This window comes from Pocillopora damicornis, chromosome 5 (genome assembly GCF_964200805.1).
Source record: "Pocillopora damicornis chromosome 5, jaPocDami1.2, whole genome shotgun sequence".
In the NCBI taxonomy this organism is placed as follows: domain Eukaryota; kingdom Metazoa; phylum Cnidaria; class Anthozoa; order Scleractinia; family Pocilloporidae; genus Pocillopora; species Pocillopora damicornis.
The window spans coordinates 1,423,518-1,443,771 of NC_142674.1; the positions used below are offsets into that span (position 1 = coordinate 1,423,518).

The 20,254-nt window shown below is 38.4% G+C and overlaps 1 protein-coding gene and 1 long non-coding RNA gene across 4 annotated transcripts in view; both read right to left on the reverse strand.

Annotated features, from left to right (window-relative positions):
- Positions 1 to 20,254, reverse strand: part of LOC113667860 (uncharacterized) — a 54,731-nt gene that overhangs the window by 32,971 nt on the left and 1,506 nt on the right. Inside the window, exons 1-4 of one of the 2 annotated variants that reach the window (XM_089207779.1) lie at positions 17,819 to 17,987; positions 12,679 to 13,298; positions 1,008 to 1,486; positions 69 to 312 (exon numbers count right to left, since the gene is read on the reverse strand). In XM_089207779.1, the coding sequence (XP_089063905.1) occupies positions 69 to 312; positions 1,008 to 1,486; positions 12,679 to 13,282 (1,327 nt within the window). In that variant the 5' untranslated portion in view covers positions 13,283 to 13,298; positions 17,819 to 17,987. Of the gene's footprint in view, positions 1 to 68; positions 313 to 1,007; positions 1,487 to 12,678; positions 13,299 to 17,818; positions 17,988 to 20,254 lie in introns of those variants that run through there. The other variant, XM_089207780.1, reaches the window with a different exon arrangement.
- On the reverse strand, positions 4,967 to 8,081 carry LOC149044675 (uncharacterized). 2 transcript variants are annotated; one of them, XR_016187006.1, is made up of 3 exons: positions 7,662 to 8,081; positions 7,220 to 7,300; positions 4,967 to 5,777 (listed from the first exon to the last, which is right to left on the reverse strand). It is a non-coding gene; the product is annotated as an uncharacterized LOC149044675 (long non-coding RNA). The 2 variants fall into 2 exon arrangements; XR_016187005.1 differs by having other exon boundaries at positions 4,967 to 7,058; positions 7,662 to 7,789.

The following is a 20,254-nucleotide window of genomic DNA, read 5'->3' on the forward strand; positions in this document are numbered from 1 at the left end:
TTTCCCCAATATTAAGCCAGATGACCAAACGCGCGATTTTATCTATATTAAAAAAAAAAAAACGTTACCTGGATCCTCGACGACGATCATCTTCAAGTCACCTCCCAACCAAAGGCCATATTCGGAAAAAAAAATAAATTCCGTCACAGAACTAGAACTAATTGTTATTGTCTTTCCTCTGTGGGTACGTGTAATTCTGCTGATTAGAGTTTTGTTTTTTGCGTTTCCATCGACAATATCGAGCTCAAATCCATATCCTTTGATCTGCGTAAAATGCACGGTGAGTCTCCTTCCAGGTGACGCTTTGAGAATCTGAAGTTTGATGAAGTTTATGGTAAAAAGCAATCAAAATTTCTGAATCAAATCATAAGAGATTTTTTGATATTATGATAAGACAACCAGCATTTTCCTATGGAAATATCTGACTAAAACTTAGAACGAAAAATAATCTAAGGCCTCCGCGGGGCCACGGGAGGACTCGGAATTCACTCTTCAAGCTGACTACACGCTGCACCAAATGGATAAGGAGAGTTGGAGAGTAACTAAGTACGTATTCTTTATCCCTTAGCCAGCTTGCTTTAATTCATAAAGTGTTCAGGCTGTGGTACGTGATTGAAACAATGAGTTGAAATCAATGAGAGTATTAAATATATCAAGAAAAATTGGTTTTCCTAATGAAGAATACAAGGGAATCATTACATCGTTACCTGTTGAACTAATTGAATACAGTTTGTGCCATTCAGATCAGATCATTACAGCAAAGATTGGATGCCAGTATCAGATTGTCACCCAAGTAACAAGTTAGGTTTACTTTTAAACCTGTACCGGTTGTTATACAAACTGTATCAAGTTTCACAAGGGGAAAGGCAGATGTAAAGTACACGCGAGAAGCAGATCGAACATGCTAATCGACACAATATATCCAACGAATAGAAAAATCACTGAATTTTTGAAAAAGAATTCTTTTAACTGCTAAATCCATATGAATCCCACGTTTCAGTTCTTACCTGGCTGCATCTAGTCATCGAGGCTATTGCAACTACATTCACAAGCAATGGGAAGGAAATCTTCTGCGGAAAGACGGAACATAGATCTACCGCTGTACGCGTGTAAACGAGTCCTTCTCCAAACCTTGTATTTTCTATGGTGGCATTGTGCATAATAACATTGCCAAATGAGTTCTCGATGTTTATACCCATCATTCTTGGACTCAGGATTGTGGAGTCGACAATTGCCATAGGTTTAGCAAGTTCTTGCACCTGCACTCCATAGGCGCCATCCCTTATAGAAATGCCAAGCAAGTCAGGGGCCTCTTTCTTTGCTTTTATTCCGTCGAAAGCATTTTCTATGTCCACGTTCTCCAATGACGAGTTTCCGTGCCTCTCGGAGGAGTTTCCTGGTGCGAAGTAAATACCTCTCCAGAAGATCTTCTGAGCCAAGATAGGCAAGTGAGTGTCACACTCGATTCCGATGTCGTACTTATGATCTGGCTCATTGGTTTAATTTTTGATGGAACAGAAAAAAAATGCGACTCAGCTAATTCTCAGTAACTGATTGACATTATATCCTGGCGCAGATTTTGTTGTTATCATATGCAAGACAAACTCTGACGGTTTTAAGTGCCGCTCTCGCTGAGAGCAGTCCTCTCGACTTCCCGTCGGAAAAAAGTTTTCTTCTATTTTCTGCCCGTGAAAAGGGGTAAGGACACATGTTTCAAAAATAGTTTAGTTATTCTCCAATTCTCCTTTTTTTGCCTCGCCACAAGTCAAAAGTGATTTTTGGCCAGACCACCCCTGTGGATAGCGATCGAAAGTGTAAATTTCAAAGATTTTGTCCAGCGCGCAGCGACTGCAACAACGTAGCTCACGGAATTCTATCTTTCTACAAGTTACAAGATGTGTTCAGTTAGTTCACAGACAAAATATGGAAACTTCAGCTGAAATATTTTTCATACCAGCGTGATCAGAGGAGACCCTTCTCTTCGACCTTAATTTGCATATCAAAAATTCACTACTTTGTACGAAAGAATTCTCAAAATGTAGGCGTTAATCGGGCTGAAAAGCATATCAGTCCATAGTTTATACACCAATGAGGTCACGGATTGCCTCAAATCCGCGGGTATATCTCTAGCTTCCATCCACCAACTTCTTAAAAACAATCGCGTGTCAAAGATTATTTGCATGATTCTGAAAATTAACCAAGATCTCCTTTTGACCGTTCAAACTTCGTTCGTTTATCTTCTCGTTGAGGATTTTAGGTTTTCATAGCAACTGAATGGAGAATAGATGCCGAGTTGTCCTAAAACGTTGCGTAAAAGTGATCGGTCATAACGCTTGCGCGCTTGCGTGACTTACAAATTAGATAAAGATGATCGGAAGGGGCCTTCTTCGATAATTTACGTTGAAATATCAGGTCATGAACTACGCACAGTGTGTAGAAGATCAAAATTAAAGAGTAAAATTTGGCACTCTAGTCATAACAAACATATCGCGTTGCTTAAAAGGACACAAAAACAAGTTAAAATGGGTTACAGTGTTTCCATTTACAAAACATTCTGAAACAATTTTTGCAGTTTCTCCCGAGATTTAGTACATGGAACCCAATGAACTAACCCTCCTTTCTGCAAATTTGTTTCCGTCACTAATGATGTTACGCTCTTATGAACTACAACGGTTTTGAACGACAAACTCGACATTTCCCTGCGACCATCAAAATCAATTGAACAAACCCAGCTTGATGTATTGCGTGACGTGATTGTGCAAACTCTTTGTCATACGGGTAATTTAGTGTTAACAACTGGGTTGAAAACGTAAGCGTTAGCCCAATCGCTCTGACGAAGGGCTAACGCTCGAAACGTCAGCTTTTTTACTCTTTACGGTGGCTAATTTACGTTTTCAACCCAGTTGTTAACACTAAATTACCTGCTTTACTCTCCCACCGACGCAGCACCACAGTTTCTTTAGAAACTTACCCCTTTATCTTTGTCATACGACCTGTTTCACGGGTTCTACAAGTTGGAACCAAAATTAGTTAATGTAACGAATTAGAATCGAAAGTTATTAAAATATACTGAAGAATTTTACATTTTAATGAGAATTTTATCTTTTAAAATGTTTACTTGATCCATGGAAAGCAAAGATTGGATTGGCTTTGGGTATTTCAGCTCTGATTTGGAAAAAATGAAACAGTTATTGGTATGTCCTAAACATCAGAACACCTGAGAGGACACTGGAAATGTAGTAAAAGTATTTTTTAGCATCCAGAGCAAAATGAAGTATCTGAGGCAGTGAAAGGAGACTGAATTTTCAAAGCCATTTGTCGTAAAAGCTACCACCAGCTTGTTATTGAACTCACTAAAATTTGCCTGGAAGGCATTAATTTCTTTCGTCGCGCAACTCGTAGATTTTTAAAATTTTAAGCGAATGCAAAAATCAAGACAAAAATTCGTCATGACACAATTTGTCCTTTGATTCTGTCAAGAGAATTCTGGTTTTGAAAACATCTTAGCCTTTACCTGGTTCCAACCGCTATCAACGAAAGTAATCCCACAGGTTCCTATTTATTTTGAAAAAAGACAAATTAAAACTGTTTAAGAGGTAGGAATTTTGAAACTCGCAGTCACGTATTCAACTTAGTGTCCGCCATTTTTACACGCGAGTGTTCAGAAGCAATAATTTAACGGCTGATACACTACAAAATACTACTTGGAGCAATCTTAGAAGTAATACAGGCAAACTTTGTATACTCTTGATAATATTTATTTCTTTTTCTCGTTTTCTGAGGTCGATTGCATCTCTGTAAATCCAGGGTTCAGGGTCGGCCAGGGGGGGTAGTGGAATACCAATATACCCGAAAAAAAATCGACAAAATACCCCAAATTCCTCCAAATATACCCAAAAATAATCGAAGCTTTGAATACTTTATACCTGAAATTCAAAGAAAGTGATATACTGGATACCCATATTTAAGCTGCAATATACCGTATACCCGATTTAAAACGCCCCTGAATACTGAATACCCAAAAACCGCGGCCGACCCTGAGGGTTAGAACGCCTTTGACAGTTATAATAAAAGACAAGAAACCAGCTTCTCGTCTCTTAACTTGCAAATTTGGGCGGTAAGAATAAAGAACGTTTGTAATTTTATCCCAGTTAGTATCATGTAACGAGACTGAATTACAATTTTGGCGCAAAACTTGAAAGTTATCACGAGATACGCACACTGATTCCTAGAAACTCTTTAAGGTTTTGTTCCCCAACAACGGTACTACTCGATAACGAGCTGAGTGTATTCGTATGAAACGAAAATGTCTGTCATTTTTAATTGCGGATTTGCAAGAGTTGCTGTAAAGGAGAGCTTTCGTAAGGTTGGAAGTGCTTCGGTTGAAACTGACCCTAGTGAAAAGTGGAAGAACTATCTTGCAGCGTTCGAGGGTGACAGACAGGAAGTCTTTGCGGTCGAACGTTCCACCTACCAGGGTCGGCCACGGTTTTTGGGTGTTCGGTATTCAGGGGCGTTTTAAATCGGGTATACGGTATATTGCAGCTTAAATATGGGTATTCAGTATATCACTTTCTTTGAATTTCAGGTATAAAGTATTCAAAGCTTCGATTATTTTTGGGTATATTTGGAGGAATTTGGGGTATTTTGTCGATTTTTTTTCGGGTATATTGGTATTCCACTACCCCCCCTGGCCGACCCTGACCTACGTCAAGAAATCCAAAGCAATTTACAGCTCTTTCCGAAAGATGAACTCAAAAGCCAGGGCCCAGTACCAAGACACGTTTTCAATGGTAAACTGGAAAGCTCTTAATACAGCGCAGAAGAAACAATACACACTGTCAAATTGTGGAGGTTGTCAAGTGCACTATTATGCCATCCATAATCTTTTCCCCAGTGGGAAGTACTACTTTGTATTAAGTATTAAGAAAGTATTACTTTGCAGTAATTTTCATGCCAGACAATGAGATCAACAATCTTCACCTTTACTTGTGTTGCAATCTAGCATTTATTTACGCACAGTCTCTATAACATATTTGCCTTCATTTTCCAGTTTTTTAAAAGGAATGCAAGTACCAAATATTCCACTGTAAACTTAATCAATCATACTGAACTTCTTCCAACCAAAGGAGAGAATATAATACTGGGAGAAGGATCCTATGGTCGATGCCTTCTGAGACAGTACACACGATTTGATATAAAGGTTGTGGAAAAACAGTGTCTGATGCAGGACACCACAGAGATAATGAAGGAGGCTCACATTATGCAGGTACTCACACATAAAAATATCCCAACCATAATAGGTGTGCAGCTTCAAAAGCAGCCCATTTCCTTAATAATGGAGTTTAAAGGGGAAGACAATACATCTGTAACAATAAGCAAACTATTGTCTTGTCAGAAAAACAATGCAACACTACAGAATGTGCAAAGCTCACTCATAACAAATGACTGGTTAATTATTTCACATGATTTGACAGAAGCCCTTTCACATATTCACACAAAAGGCTTTCTTCACTGTGATTTGAAGGCTAATAATGTTCTTGTGAGTAACAAAGATGGCTACATCATCAATTTTGGAAAAGCATGTGACAGCTCCTTTCCTCCTGCAAAGAAGTACAGCATCTGTTATCCTCATTTGCTCCTTAAGGTTCTTAGTGGTTCTCCCTGTAGCAAAGCCAGTGATATTTTTTCCCTTGGTAAAATTCTGTTCAAAGTAGGTGTTAAGCAAAACATTCCACTTTTGGTTTCCATGGCTCAAGAATGTTTAGATGCCAGCCCTGTTAGAAGACCAACAACAACAGGCATTATGGCAACACTGGCTTCCATAATATCTCACTGAATACTATAAGCTTAAGCAGGGGTTTCACGGGCCTGACACTGGGCAAACTGACTGGCTGGGAACATAATTTTTCCTGCATGTTGTGACTGACATAAATCAGAATCAAAACATGTTTTGCCTGCTTCCTTGTACATTTCCCATCACCTCAAAATCTTAATGAAACCTCTGCTTAAGAAAGTAATAATTAACACTCTAATCAGGTAAAGTGACCCTAGCCATGTCACAGCAGGAGTCTTTTTCTTGAGCTTTACAAGGTTAAAATTACAATGTATGTGCATGTCTTTAGCAAGTTTATGTGTGCTCTTGGTCTAAACTAATTTTGTACTTCTGCTTTACGAATTGTGAATGAATGTTAGAGGGACATTTTTAATAATACACTGATAAGGTGCTCTAGGGTCCATCAGGTACAAATTACTTCACAGGTCATACTCATGTCTATAATTTTACATCGCTGCTAGATAACATACATGTACCAATTTATTTCCCAATTCCTGCCAATTATTGATCTATGAAATTGAATTTGGACAAGCAACTGGCAGATCAAACTTGAAATTATAAACCAGAGTTTTAACTAGTTAGGCCACCATAGCCTTCTAACAGGAATATTGACTTGGAAGAGAAACAAAAAAAACCAAGAAATACAATTTTAAAATTTTCCTTTCTGACTTTGTAACAAGGGCAACCTATCCTGCTCTTAAGATGGCACATCTTTTATGAGTAGGGCTGAGAAGATGACACATCTTATATCAGTTTGTGTTTGCTCTTGTCACAAAAAAAACAGTGCCCCACTTGGGGCAACAGTAAGCACTAGTAATTAATCATGTCTTATCAACAAAGAGAGAAGGCTATGGTCAGAATCATATGCATTACCAGAACTTTTGTGATGCATTTGAATTAAAAGATACTCCACTGGTGTAGTGGGTAGAATATTTACATTCAAATAGACACATATATAAATTACATGTCCACCATTGACAATGATTGTTGCAATTATTACCGGTCAAAACTTAAAAACCAAACTGTTGACTATAATTAAAACTGATATAACATGATTTTAAAACAAAAAAAATGCCTCATAAATAACACCATTAACATTCTTGTAATAAATTAGTTGTGTGAAATAACTGGAAGGACCTTTCCAAGAAAACAAATAGCAGTAAATAAAACTGGTTTTAATCAAGTAGATTTCCTTTGGAATCTGCAAGGGCTGGCTGGTTTTCTGGGTGAGTAATTAAAATTATTATTATTATATATCTAAAGCAATTCAGTAAGTGACCTCGGAATAAACTAACACACATTAGTACAGCTTTTTCTCTTAGTTTTCAAGGGACAATTTATAACAAGACAATCTGCATCTTACATGTCAGCAATTAAACTTACCTAACAACTGCTTTGGGGGATTACTTTTGTGAGTAAATTCATCTGCTTCTTGGGGAAATTGTTTCCAAAGCATTCAAAAGCCTAAATTTTGATAAACACTATAAGTTTACACATCATGATATGATAGAGGATTTATCAAGCTAAATTTAATTTCAAAATTGAATGGTATATCCACAATGAAACTTTTTTTCTATACATTTGTTACAAAACATAGTACTTTTTTCTATGTATAAGTTACAAACATTGTAAAACGCTATTGAGTTCTAGAAGTGAGCGCTATATTATAAATTCATGTTGCATTGTATTTGCAGTGAAGTCAATGAACATGTTGAGAGCGGTGTTTAGCAGTCTTCGTAGGTTCAAAAGGGTTCTCTTTAGCTTTAAGATAGCGATATCATGCCATTTTTTGAGGAAATGAAGAGAGCAAAGAAAATGTTATTACCTTCTTTTGATGTCTTCCTCTATATTGTCGGATTCACCAGCGAAGATGGGAAAAAACAATGCAAAGCCGACACTTCAAAATGGCGGATGCCGTTCACGAACTACGCGATCTTGATTCCAAGTAACTATGGTTACTCGCGCAGTCCACGCGAATTCCGCTAACCTTGCTGGGGGGGCACTGGAGGCGAAAATCATTTTTGACCCAGGCCTTAATTAACCTGAGAGATAGCCCATAGTCAAATAATAGCTTTCACTCTCGAGAAATTACAAATATATTACCCATGTGATCCGACTACAACTTTAATTCCGAAAACTTCGAAAACATCTCCAGTCAATCTGGCTTTCTTTTACTGCCTCACATTTTCCCTTGTACTGTGGCTGTTAACGAGTACTTTCACCGCAAGTCAGACATAGTTTGATGCTACTCTGGTTTGCAGATTTAATGAATGTAACCGAAGAAGTTACAATTCATAGACCCAACGTTTCGACACTCCTGTCTAGTGCCTTCATCAGGGGTGATCTAAACGCTGCGACAAGAGGTCCTTTTATATGATCACAGATTAGCGGCCTGTTTTTCTGACGAGGTGTAAATAGGCGTCAGGAAGCAAACCGCCATCGTCACGATTTAAAGGAGCGTGGGCGGAGTTAATATGCCAAGCCTGTCTGATTGTCCACCTGGTTGCCGTGTGAACTTTAATATGTTTCTTTAAGTGTTCGAATGTTTAGTACATACCAATAACTGTTATATTTTTTCCATATCGTGGTCAAAAATGACCGGAACGAAACAAAATTAACTTGTACTCGAGGATAAAGTGTGTATAAGCCTCCAAACAAAGGCGCTGGTGGTAACGCCGATTAGTGGTGATAATTTTAGAATTATCCCACCCAATTGTATGGTTAGTTAGGTATGTATGTTCCAATAAAGCTGAATTTTCCTTTTTGCAAAGGAAAACCGCTTTTTGGTGCTCTTTTAACCGTGTACCAAACTGACGTTTGGTCTGTCCGATATAATCGTTGTCACTGTCATTACAAGGAATAGAATAAATGGCGTCGGTTCGTTGTTCTTTCGTGACAGGATCCTAGGTTAGGTTCGGCGTTACCACCAGCGCCTTTGTTTGGAGGCAGAGAGCAGAGTAGCATCAAACTGTCTGATTGTCCACCTGGTTGCCGTGTGAACTTTAATATGTTTCTTTAAGTGTTCGAATGTTTAGTACATACCAATAACTGTTATATTTTTTCCATATCGTGGTCAAAAATGACCGGAACGAAACAAAATTAACTTGTACTCAAGGATTTCGCTGTATAGCTGGTAGTACTTCAAATGACTCGATACGTCGTCCCGGCATTCCAGGAGAGAAATCAGCGCTGAGATACCCAAAGCCACTCCAATCTTTGCTTTCCATGAATCAAGTAAACCTTTTTAAAAGTTAAAATTCTCATAAAAATGTAAAATTCTTCAGTTCATTTTAATATTAAACTTTCGATTCTAATTCGTTACACAAACTAACTTTGGTTTCAATTTGTAGAACCCGCGAAACAGGCCATATGGCAAGGGGAAAAATTTGCAAAAATCACGTCACGCTTTTTCAGCCCGATTAACACCTGCATTTTGAGAATTGTTTCGTAGTGAATTTTTGATATGCAAATTAAGGTCGAAGAGAAGGGTCTCCTCTGATCACGCTGGTACGAAAAATATTTCAGCTGAAGTTTCCATATTTTGTCTGTGAACTAACTGAATATATCTTGTAACTTGTAGAAAGAAAGAATTCCGTGAGCAACATTGTTGCAGTCGCTGCGCACTGGACAAAATCTTTGAAATTTACACTTTCGATTGCTATCCACAGGGGTGGTCCGGCCAAAAATCATTTTTGACTTGTAGCGAAGCAAAAAAAGAGAATTGGAGAACAACTAAACTATTTTTGAAACATGTGTCCTAAACTCTTTTCATGGGCAAAAAATAAAAGAAAACTTTTTTCCGATGGGAAGTCGAGAGGACCGCGCTTAGCGAGAGCGGCACTTAAGCAGTCAACTCACGTTCCGAGTTTATCAGCCTCACACCCTTTCTCTGACTTGTAACTTCCGTAAAATCACTAACAGTAAAAGTCTCAACAAAAAGAGAGCAGCACGATGACTTTCAATGTCTCGTAAAAGACCATAGAAAATGGAGAGCCTTGTAAAATCTGGTACAGCTATGAGTAGACAACATTACAATCACAATCCCTTGATATATTTCGAATTAATCGTATCGATCTAAAAATGCAATGTTTCAACTTCTCATTGTAAAATTTTTATTGACTACTGATTCGAAATCCTTAAACCATTTTCCCAATCGATGAGGTCAGGCTACCCAGAGCAAAGCCAGGGTTAAATGACCGCTAGTAATGGACTACCTAACATTAAACTTCCTTTTCACATAATGAAAGGGACCCATTCTCTTAGTTGTGTCACCTCGCCAAAATATTTGTGGAATAGGTGTCATATATCTTAATTATACCCTATCATTCAGGAAGTACAAGTCATACAAGCGGATCAAAAATCTAGACAATTTTGTGGTTCCTGGAAACTGGAGACCCTATGGCAGAAGTTTTTAACCGCCTTTAATACAGCTAGTATTCCCTGAACACAGACCTCTAAGGCAATGTACTAGCTCGTGATCAGATCTTGTTTACACCTACAGATTTGCACAGGATCGGGCAACGATTTGGTGCTATATTATCCTATCGTTTTATCTGTTAGATAGATGCTTCCACCAATCCCAGGAGCAATATGCCGCTGTTGCACATGCTGGCGCTTGTAACCGACCAGTCTAGCCTACAAAACCTTGGCACTGTCTAATTATATTTAGGTCTTAGGACTATGCGCAATGCCTAACCTACAGCACTAAGTATTTTCAACGACTGACTCTGGTAAGCTGGTTTCTAACTTAGAACAGTCCCCCATAATTAATGTCAACAACTACCGGCAAGATTCAAACGACATATTCACGACATTTTCACCACAAATGAACCGAACAGAGCGGCATATCAAACTCATGGGGTACAAATAGTCTTGAATGCAGTGACCACGCCCACTTCAACACCCCACTCAAATCGAGTGTAATTTTCAAATGTTTTACCATCGTGCGGATTCTCTACGGAAAAAGCATTCAATGTACCTCTGAAATATTAAACTATATTATTGTGGCTTTCTATTTCGCTAATTTTCTAACTTGAAGGTAAGGTTTTTCCCTCGTCATTTTTACCTTTTCTCCGAGCGGCTGAGTGAAATTAACAAGGCGTTTTTGATCAAAACACGACCGAGCGAAGGGTCTCGGGCGATATCTCTTTTACGCAGGCGCAAATTAAAAATGTACCGTCAGAATCAAAAAGAGGAACAAATTTCCTTTGTTTTGATATGTATAGTGTCGAACAAAAAGCAGATTTACGTTCGTCAAATGGCGTTTCAAAACAGCTTTATCTTCCTCCTTTTGATTTTTTCCTGTTTTGTAAGCGTGAAAGCAGTAGGAGAGGGATCGGGAAACTCAGAAAGCCCTTCGGGAATTAATCTACCATCGTTTATTTACAAGATAAACAGGTAAGATTTGTGAAGTTCGTTGAAATATGAAGTCTAAATAAATGCCCTTTTTAAGCTTGTTTTCTGGATTTTTCGTAAACTTTCCTGATTAATTTTTCATGTCAGCTTACTAATCTATACTATTTCAAAGAAATGTAAAGACGAAGACGGAGAACCATGAGTCGTTCCTTTCAACAATCGTAAACAAAGTGTTTGAGCAATAAGATATACGAGGTGTAATAATCAATAGCCGCATATCAGAAGTCTTCAGAAAGAAAGTATTCTATCTTCAGAAAGCTGTCAAGAAAGCTAGTAATCGTGGAGGAAGCCAACTAAATGCACTTCTAAGCAAGTTAGAGACGGGTCCTCAGTATCGATTTAATATCATGTCAATCTCAATATCATACAGTTTTGTATCTTTCATCCGTGGATTCGCCTTTCTAACGAGGGTGTATGTTGAGTATTCATTGCAAAATCGCTTTGTTTCTTTAATTTCCCTCTTTGGCCTGTCCGCCATTTTGAAAATTCGTAACGGAGAGCATGCGCATTACGTGGGGTTAGTGGTTGCGTACACCTGGAACCGGAAAAACAAATGTTCGTCGCACTGGGGAAAGAGTTTGATATGCTAACGTTACCGACGGATCAAAACTGACCAATCAAGACCGACTTAGGCCACTTGAGTCTCACAGCCAATTAAATCACGGCTAAACTAACCAATCTGTCCACGCGAACCGGACTTATAACACTTCACTGACAACGACTCTTCACTTGACTCTGATGATGACTTCCGCTCACGTTGTAGAAACGTCATTAACTGCTATCGACGTTATTCCTTCTCAGAACTACCCTCGCCCGGATGATCAAGCACACAAATTCTCGAGCAAGGAACAAATTGTCGCTTAATCTGAAGGTCAAATTGCTCAGAAGATTGAAATGGTGTTCTCTAGCGTAAGGTCTGAGATAGTACATGTATTTACAAAAACTTACCGGCCAAGATTTCCGCACAGCCCCTACTTTATTATACATGCATTTCTCGGATAAATAACAATAAAGACACGTTGCTTGGTTAATTTTAGCTTCCTATTACTGGTATATCTCTATCACTTATCAGATGCGAAAAGCCTTGCACACCTCCATATCATGGCTTCGCGGATGACTTAAAGGGGCTGTTAGGTTATTATTTCCCAAATAAATCCATATACCTGTCCCTTTCACCAGACGGGTCTTCCCATGATCAGTTACACTTGTCTTGTAGGAGGCAAAATTGGCATCTGGTCGATAAACACTTCCGGTTTCGAAAATATAAAAAATATAAAATATATCGCTGCAATCCATTCCATTAATCGTTTCGCTGCCTAGATTTCCATTTTAGATCATAAAATAGTCCTTAGTTTAGCCTGAGCCGTCCATAACGTATTTCCAGCCCTTCAAACTGCATAGTATTACATAAACAAGAGATAACTCACCACAAGGATAATAATAAGCCCAGGAATAGCGACAATCCCAAAGGCTCTCTTCGTATCCAGTACATTCAACGAACTTCATGAATACACGGCCACTGCCAGGGTGGAAGTAATAACGCTTTGCTCCGAGGAAGCCAAGCTGTCTGCAAGCCACTCGTGTATCTCTCATGTCCCAAAAATACTGGCCACAGACAGTGCCCCATTGTCCCCGCCATTGTAGCTCCAGACGGCCGTTGTTGTGGGAGGTTCCACCAACAAGCCGTATTCCTTGATTGTAAGGTATGGCTGAGTTCTTGCAAGAAGGTGCGTCTTTGCAAGGAACCGCTCGGAAAGTGATCCTGTGTGAAGGTGTCCCTTTTGCATTTAATGATCCATGAACGCGAATCCCCACAGATGGAAGAAAATTTACCTGAGTACCAGGTTCTATGGCAAGAGTGGCATTCTCTGCGACAACCAAGTCACTGGTTACCAAGTATGGACCTTCTGCATGCGTGAGGGTCTGGTTACCAGTGATAGTGCCATTCAGTTCCCGAGAAATATTTCTCCCATGGCCGCAAATTCCGTACTTGAAAAAGATAGCCAATATAATGCAGTACTTTGGTAACATCGTGACCAGTTCTGACCTAATTGTAACAGATATTAAATTAGATCCAAGAGATTATCAACTGTTTATATTCTCTTGATTTGATCATAATTTTTGATAAAATAAATTTCATTTGACCTGAGCATGAAAATCAAGTAATTAAGCAATGGTTCTCGGAGAAGAGCTGAAAAGAAGCCTGAAAAAAAATTTCAGGCTCCGACGGTATTCTAACCGGTTCCTTCCAGATTCTAGATGGCGATATCACCACATACTAGTATTTAGGGGGCATGGGTTCGAAGCCCATTGAAGTTCAAGGTTCTTTTCTGTAATTGCTAAAATTGCAACTCACCAGCAGGGATCATTGCTTTACTTACATGTTGAAGTACAAGAATAAAAACAAATTTTCAAAGGCATATTGTAGTGCTGAGTTCATTTAAATGTATAGGACCATTTCGTAAGATAAGTTAAGCTATAAATTAAAGAAAATACGCGCATAAGTAGATAAAGATGTAAAATTATGGCAACAAAAACAGAAAAACAACCCGAAAGTATGGCATTATAAACTTTGTTACTGTTCCGTAGGAATCATGTACGAGGGGTGGTCGTAGGTTTAGGAATCAAAACAGCAAAGGAAAGGTAAAATCCTGACGTTAGTGGATTATCTGTTTTAAACGAATGTACAGCTGAAAAACCCGGAGGATCATCTACGCAAAAGCTTAACCTCAAGATAAAAACGAACCTTTAGAAAATTGTACATTGATCTCACAAAAACAGAATCCTCTAAAAATCACAACTGATGATGATTGAAGTTGCATCTTGCCAACCGAGTGATCATTTTTAATCAGCCACAAATTAAATCTGAACAGGGAACCCCCAGCATTCAATTGCATGACAAACGAATGATTGCAAGAAACCTCAGAATAAGCAAGGGGAATGTTAATAAACAACGTATGAAATGCGCCATGTCGAATGCAAATAGCTCAGCTGTATCAACGATAAAAGCACCCAGGTAACCTCACGGTTTCTTTCAATCAGTTTACCCGGTCTGAATCGATATCTTTCTCTATCGCTCAGTATGATAAATAACAGGCCAAAACCTCAGCTCGTAATTCAACTTTGTCACACAATCTTCGAAAGAATATCATAGACATGCAGGCAGTATGGCGTATGTTGCCAAAATATGTATTAGTGAATGTTTTACAGTCCATGAACATTTTGTGAAGCCGTGCTGTTCACTGAATTTGACCTGCCTGGGCTAAACGGCATTTTCATATCGAATCTAATGACGCTTCCTATCTAAAACACGTGGAACAGCTTCACAACGTTGGGTCGAAAATTAGATATAGCTAGGAAATGCTGTAACATGTTACAAAATATCATCCGCAATTCGCTTGCACTAAAGGTAGCCGGATATTTTCCCGTAGTTTGTAATAATATCAACAGTACCTTAACCAGTTGAAGAATTATGCACATGAATGGTTCCCAGCTGGATTTTAAATCATAGAGTTGGATGTGTGAGCCTCGTGCATTCGCAGTAAGTCGGAAATAATGAAATAACGTTTGTAAATTACTTACAACAACTATCGCACTACTCTATCGATAGCACTTAAGATAGTAGCACGATCAATTCCTAAGTTAAACTTTGTCTTGGCAACCTCTTCGAAAAATAATCTAGTATTGACAACAGAAGTATGGGAGAGAAGTTATCTCAGTAAACACAATAAGAGCAATGCGTCGAAAACCGAGCTGTCTCACAAAAAGACTCCAGCGTGACGTTTTTGCGTTTTACTCTTTGTTGTGTAGTTTTAGAAAGAGTTTCCTTCCAGTCGGCAATAATCTTAAAGGAAGATTTCTTAGAAATTGCGCGCGTCATTGCCTTTTCTACAAGATATCAAGGGTCATCCAATGGCGTCATGTAGTTCTAGGAATCGAGATTACTACGAAGCGATGAAAATAAACACACAAGAACAGAAACATTTGAACGATAAATGAACAGCTCGATTTTAAAACCATTTTCATGTCTTTGGAGAATTTGTTTGGTTTTCTTGCTCTTGTAGTCACAAAACAGGAGTAGCACCCCTGCAACCCTCTTTCAAATGCTGCTTCCTCGGATCATAGTTTTCAAGTTTTCGTCACAATGTAGACAGATAGACTTCCAGGAAACCGTGAAATTTTAAATTTTAAGATTGAATGTAACTAGACTAAAGCGTACTATACATATTTTCATCGAAATGATTTTTAGCCGGCCTAAGAAAAATCAAAAGAATTTCACAACAAAAGAAATTATTAAAAAAAATTATTGCAAATAAAAAGCTCCCTTATTCTCGGCTCCTAGACCAACAAAAATGCTAATCCATCGCTTCCTAAGATGTCTTCAGCGAATATTTCATCCTCAAGCAACTGTTTACGATTCTCTCTGTGCCTGTATATCTCACCTTCCTACTAAAACGAATGTAAACTGTAAGGTTATAACCAGTGTACAAGGCTGGCAATTTTGGACATCGAACAATCCTAAGCGGTTTGAACAAATTCATTTGCACTCACATAAAAATGTAATGGCTCCTATCTAGTAGCTTTGGCTTTACCTTTAGCACATTGCTAATTTTTAACAAAGGTGTATTGTAGCGAGGAAAAATAAGCAGGGAGTAAATTCTAAAATTAATTGAGCGTTAATCACGAGACCCTCACACGATTACATGTTGACATAATAACAGAAGACGGTTCTTTAAGAAAGATTTACGAATTACAAAGAGTCTCAAATTTTGATGGAAAACTTTTGAGCCTTCACAGATCAGTATAATAGCATAGTGGTACGTTTCTCGAGCTCGTCTTACTTGTCCCCAAATCTGAGATATTTAGCAAGATTGAACCTCCTCTTCTCTTTCATTTCATGCGAACTTGTAGTATGGGACTTGTTTTTATATTGTTCTCTACTTTTCTAAAACCCCATCCACATCTAGACATAAACATGTTTGGAAGCTGTTTTGTTCATCATAGCTTAAATTTGTCTTCTACATAGACGCTGCTAAAACCAATGTTTCGACGACTTCGAATTTAGCACGTTGAAGAATTCAATGTACTGACTACTTGAAACAGTTATGGAAAATTAAGTTTTTCAGTTGCCTGTTTCTGATTTTCTTTAAGTTAAAACCGTTTTAATTAAGCATGTTTTGCTGGTGTAAATAGGCTACAAGTCTTAACAAATAACAATTCTTGGATCTTAAAGGAATCATGTTATTTGATGTCAGATTTATGCAGTAAATCGGTCGTCTTGCTTGCCAAAATTCATCCCAACACAGACATGCCTGGTTTTTTATTTATTACAGCGCACAGAACTCTTGTAACAAATCAGTCGAGGTATAATTTTATAGTTCTCTTCACTTACTACAAGGTAACAAGGAAAGCAGGCATTAATACTTTTACAACCCCTTTTACAAACATTTAAATTGAGTCCAGAATACACATAGTTCATGCGCCATTTTGCTGGTTATCCATGAGATAAATACACAAACAGTCACATCATATGGCATTATGAACACATCTGAAATAGTTTTGAATTCTGCTCATGTATCTCTTAGAACTGCTCATTTGGGAAAGTGCATGTTCAAGATTTTTGGAAGGGGCAGCAAGCAGCAAGGAATATGGAGGAAACCGCGATTTCAAAACTCAACAACTTGAGGCATAATTTTCCGGTGACTGTAGACACCACACATCTGCAGTAAATGTAGGGTAGTTCATTTAGCAATCATTGGCGCGCTATTTTTTTCCCTTACATCTGATTTGAATATACTACGACAATGTTTTAAAAGGGTAATGCAATTTTTCTCATTAGAAAAGTATATTTCTGGGATCTGTAGTTCTTGAGAAACGAATGACCTTGTGTATCTATTCCCGGAAACGTCCTTTTTTCTAAGAGCAATTGATGTGTCTCGTTTGTTTGCAAAGACGACAAACAACGAGAAACGCATATTCGAAGCCATCGAACAATGTGCTCACAGTGCAGAGGTTACGCTAAATTCATGTTCGCTTTTGATTCAAAACCAAAACTGGAGCAGTCGATTCGCTACAAACCCTGACATCGTTCAGTTTCCTCCCAAAAACTATAGACGACAAGTGCTTATTCACAAAATCTTGTCACATCTCGGAAATGTATTCGAACTCAGTATTCAGAAACGTTTTTTAATCATAAAACTTCTGAATGACTGCCCTGTTTTTATCTTTTACTTAATACATGGAATACTTTTTTTTCGTGGGTCAACTTGAGGCCTAAATTAAATAAATTTTCACGTTACTTTCACGGTTTGTTCTGTACGCTGATCATTCTTGCATTACATGACTTAGTCAACGAACACCAAACATTGCAACCTCACAACTTTGCACCATAAAAGTTATGCTGGAGGCAGAGCAACATTCACTCTATCGCTGTTCCTTTCGAACCTCGTTGTATAATAGAAAATACACATGGACGAAATTGAACTGAATTACTTCGTTGCTATAGGAAGCTTTCTTTAAGTTTCTACGTGCCACGCGACTAGTTAAAACAAAAACATAAAAACTTACGTGAACTATCCTCGCTGTTTCATAAGCTCACAAAACACAAATATCACCGCCGCTCAGTGATGAGTTCTGTGTGATTTACTGTGAAACTTCTCGCTCAATTGGGCGCGTAACCTCAAAAATCTTGGAATATCATTTCACTGCGTGAAAGATATACCTGTTTGAGTGACACAGTGACGTCACGTAATTCTAGGAAAGTGGCAGCTATCGAGTCTTGGGAAATTGTTTGGTATATTAACGATCGATTTAAATTTTAACTTGTTTCGAAAAATAACAACAACGACAACAGCAAAAACAAAGTGGTTCGGCTCCGTACATTTCTTTCTTAAGCGTATTAATGTGCATGGCCATTTCTGTTTTTCGTGATTTTTATTCTTGCCCAGAGCATTTAAATTTTGAACATCTTTTGGCCAATATTTTGAAACTTGAGATACGAAACACTGCACTTAGGGTTGCACGCGAACTTGACGATGTAAAGTGTCTCTATTTATAAGTCTTGCAGTACCTAGAGACAAATGATGAAGAAAACATACAGAACTAGAAAATACACAAGCTTTTCTCTAAGAAAAAAAAAATTCGACAAGGGAAGAAAAACATTAAAAAAATTAGATTATACATGCACAGCTATGACAGATCGTACAGATCTCGCCTGATGTTCGAGTCAAGCATCGATGACATTTCTGTTCATCGTCTCCTTTTCTCGGTAAAGTGATACAAATAATTTTTTCTCAGAAATCCTTCCCTTCATACTGTGTTATTACATCTACGAATTTTACGATTTTTACAATTTTTAAGTTCTCTAGCCGACAGGTATCAGAACAAATATCAGAGCATTCTTCACACAACTCTTTCCAACCTGCCGGGTTATGTTTGTGGGTTGAAGTTATCTTTCATCTTGCCAACATTGCAAAGGCACCGAAAACGCATGGTGAAAAAAAGAGTGTCGTGCTTTTTAAAGAAAGACTGTTTTGTCTTATTTAGATCGTAGAAAAAATAAAAACATTCTGAGATACGCAAGGAATCAAAGGTGAGACTATTTCGGCGTGAACAAATTGAGTTCAGCCATTTCCGAGTGCAGCGTCACACAATCTATCTTATTCCTGGAAGAGCCCACAGATCCTACAGAAATGCTTTGTTATCTTAATCGAACGCAACTCCATGACGGTCTTAATCATTTTATATTGCAATATAAACTATTGGCTGAAAAAAGCACGTCCTAAAATGAAAAAAAAATCACGCAAACCTACGTTCCAGTGGAAAACGTAAGCTTCCAAACAGCTTTATCTTTGTTGTCTACGACGGTGTACAAATTTTCTCTCGTGAAAGAGTATTCAAACGACAAGATTCTTCTCTTTCAGCTTTTTTACAGGTAGATTTACAGCTCTAATTTTTCAGATCCGTTCTAGCATTTGATTTTTAAGTTTGCACCATATTACTGAAATGTATGTTTTCAGAGTTTATCCTACTGTGTTGCGACAATTAGAGCCCAGACATTTACGCAAATTGTAATCAAGATCGTAAACAGTGTTTTTCGATATTAGCGCCTTTATAAGCAGGTAAGCATAACTTTCTCCGTAGCGGTATCTTCGCAGCAGTTTTTTCGTGTAACTAAATTGAATAATGAGCCGCGGAGCGCTCCATGCTGACGCGATTCCCGACTTCTCCAGCAGCCATGGGTCGCAAGAGATCAGCACATTATAAACGCGATTGGATTAATTTTATCCTCTTGTGTTCCCGCGCTGAGAGATTGGTTTTTCTCGGAACAGGAGTCACATGTCACTAACAAGTCCTGTGTTTTACTGATCCAATCTAGATCGAACCTTGGCGTTTAGAAGCTAATTTGCCTTGATTTCTAAGATATGTTGTTGGTTTTTTAGTCGTATCACGCTATTGTCGCAGGTCCCAAGGTTACGGACGGTTCAATGGAGGGCACTGTGATTTAAAGTTGTGACGAATAGTACTTTAGGTGCGCCCCATCCCCAGAGTCTACAATCTTTTCTTCATTGTTTTTTTTCAGTTTACTCGCGTGATGAACCTCGCAGGAAACAGTAACTGCTCGTGGTCTATTGGTTTCTCAGAAGAAGAACATCAGAATCCAAAAGTCAAGATTTCAATTCCTCGTGAAGGACTCAACGTAATCAGATATCATCAACGCAGTTAAGCCGTTATGGTGATCGACTGCCTCCTTTCGAGATGTTGATTAAATGTTTGTTTCCCTACCCCCTCCTCCCCTCCCCTCGGTTAACTTCGCAATCCTGTGGGTAGGGATCGTTAGATTTGTACTTTGATTGCAAAGGGAAACGAATTTTGTTTGTGTGCCAATACTCAGACAGTCACACAAAAGTCCTCTCTTTATTTATCTGTAGCCTGTCTCGTACCCAATACCATGCCGGGCCGGCGAAGATCCTATGAATGGTGTTGTTAAAACAGAGAGAACGC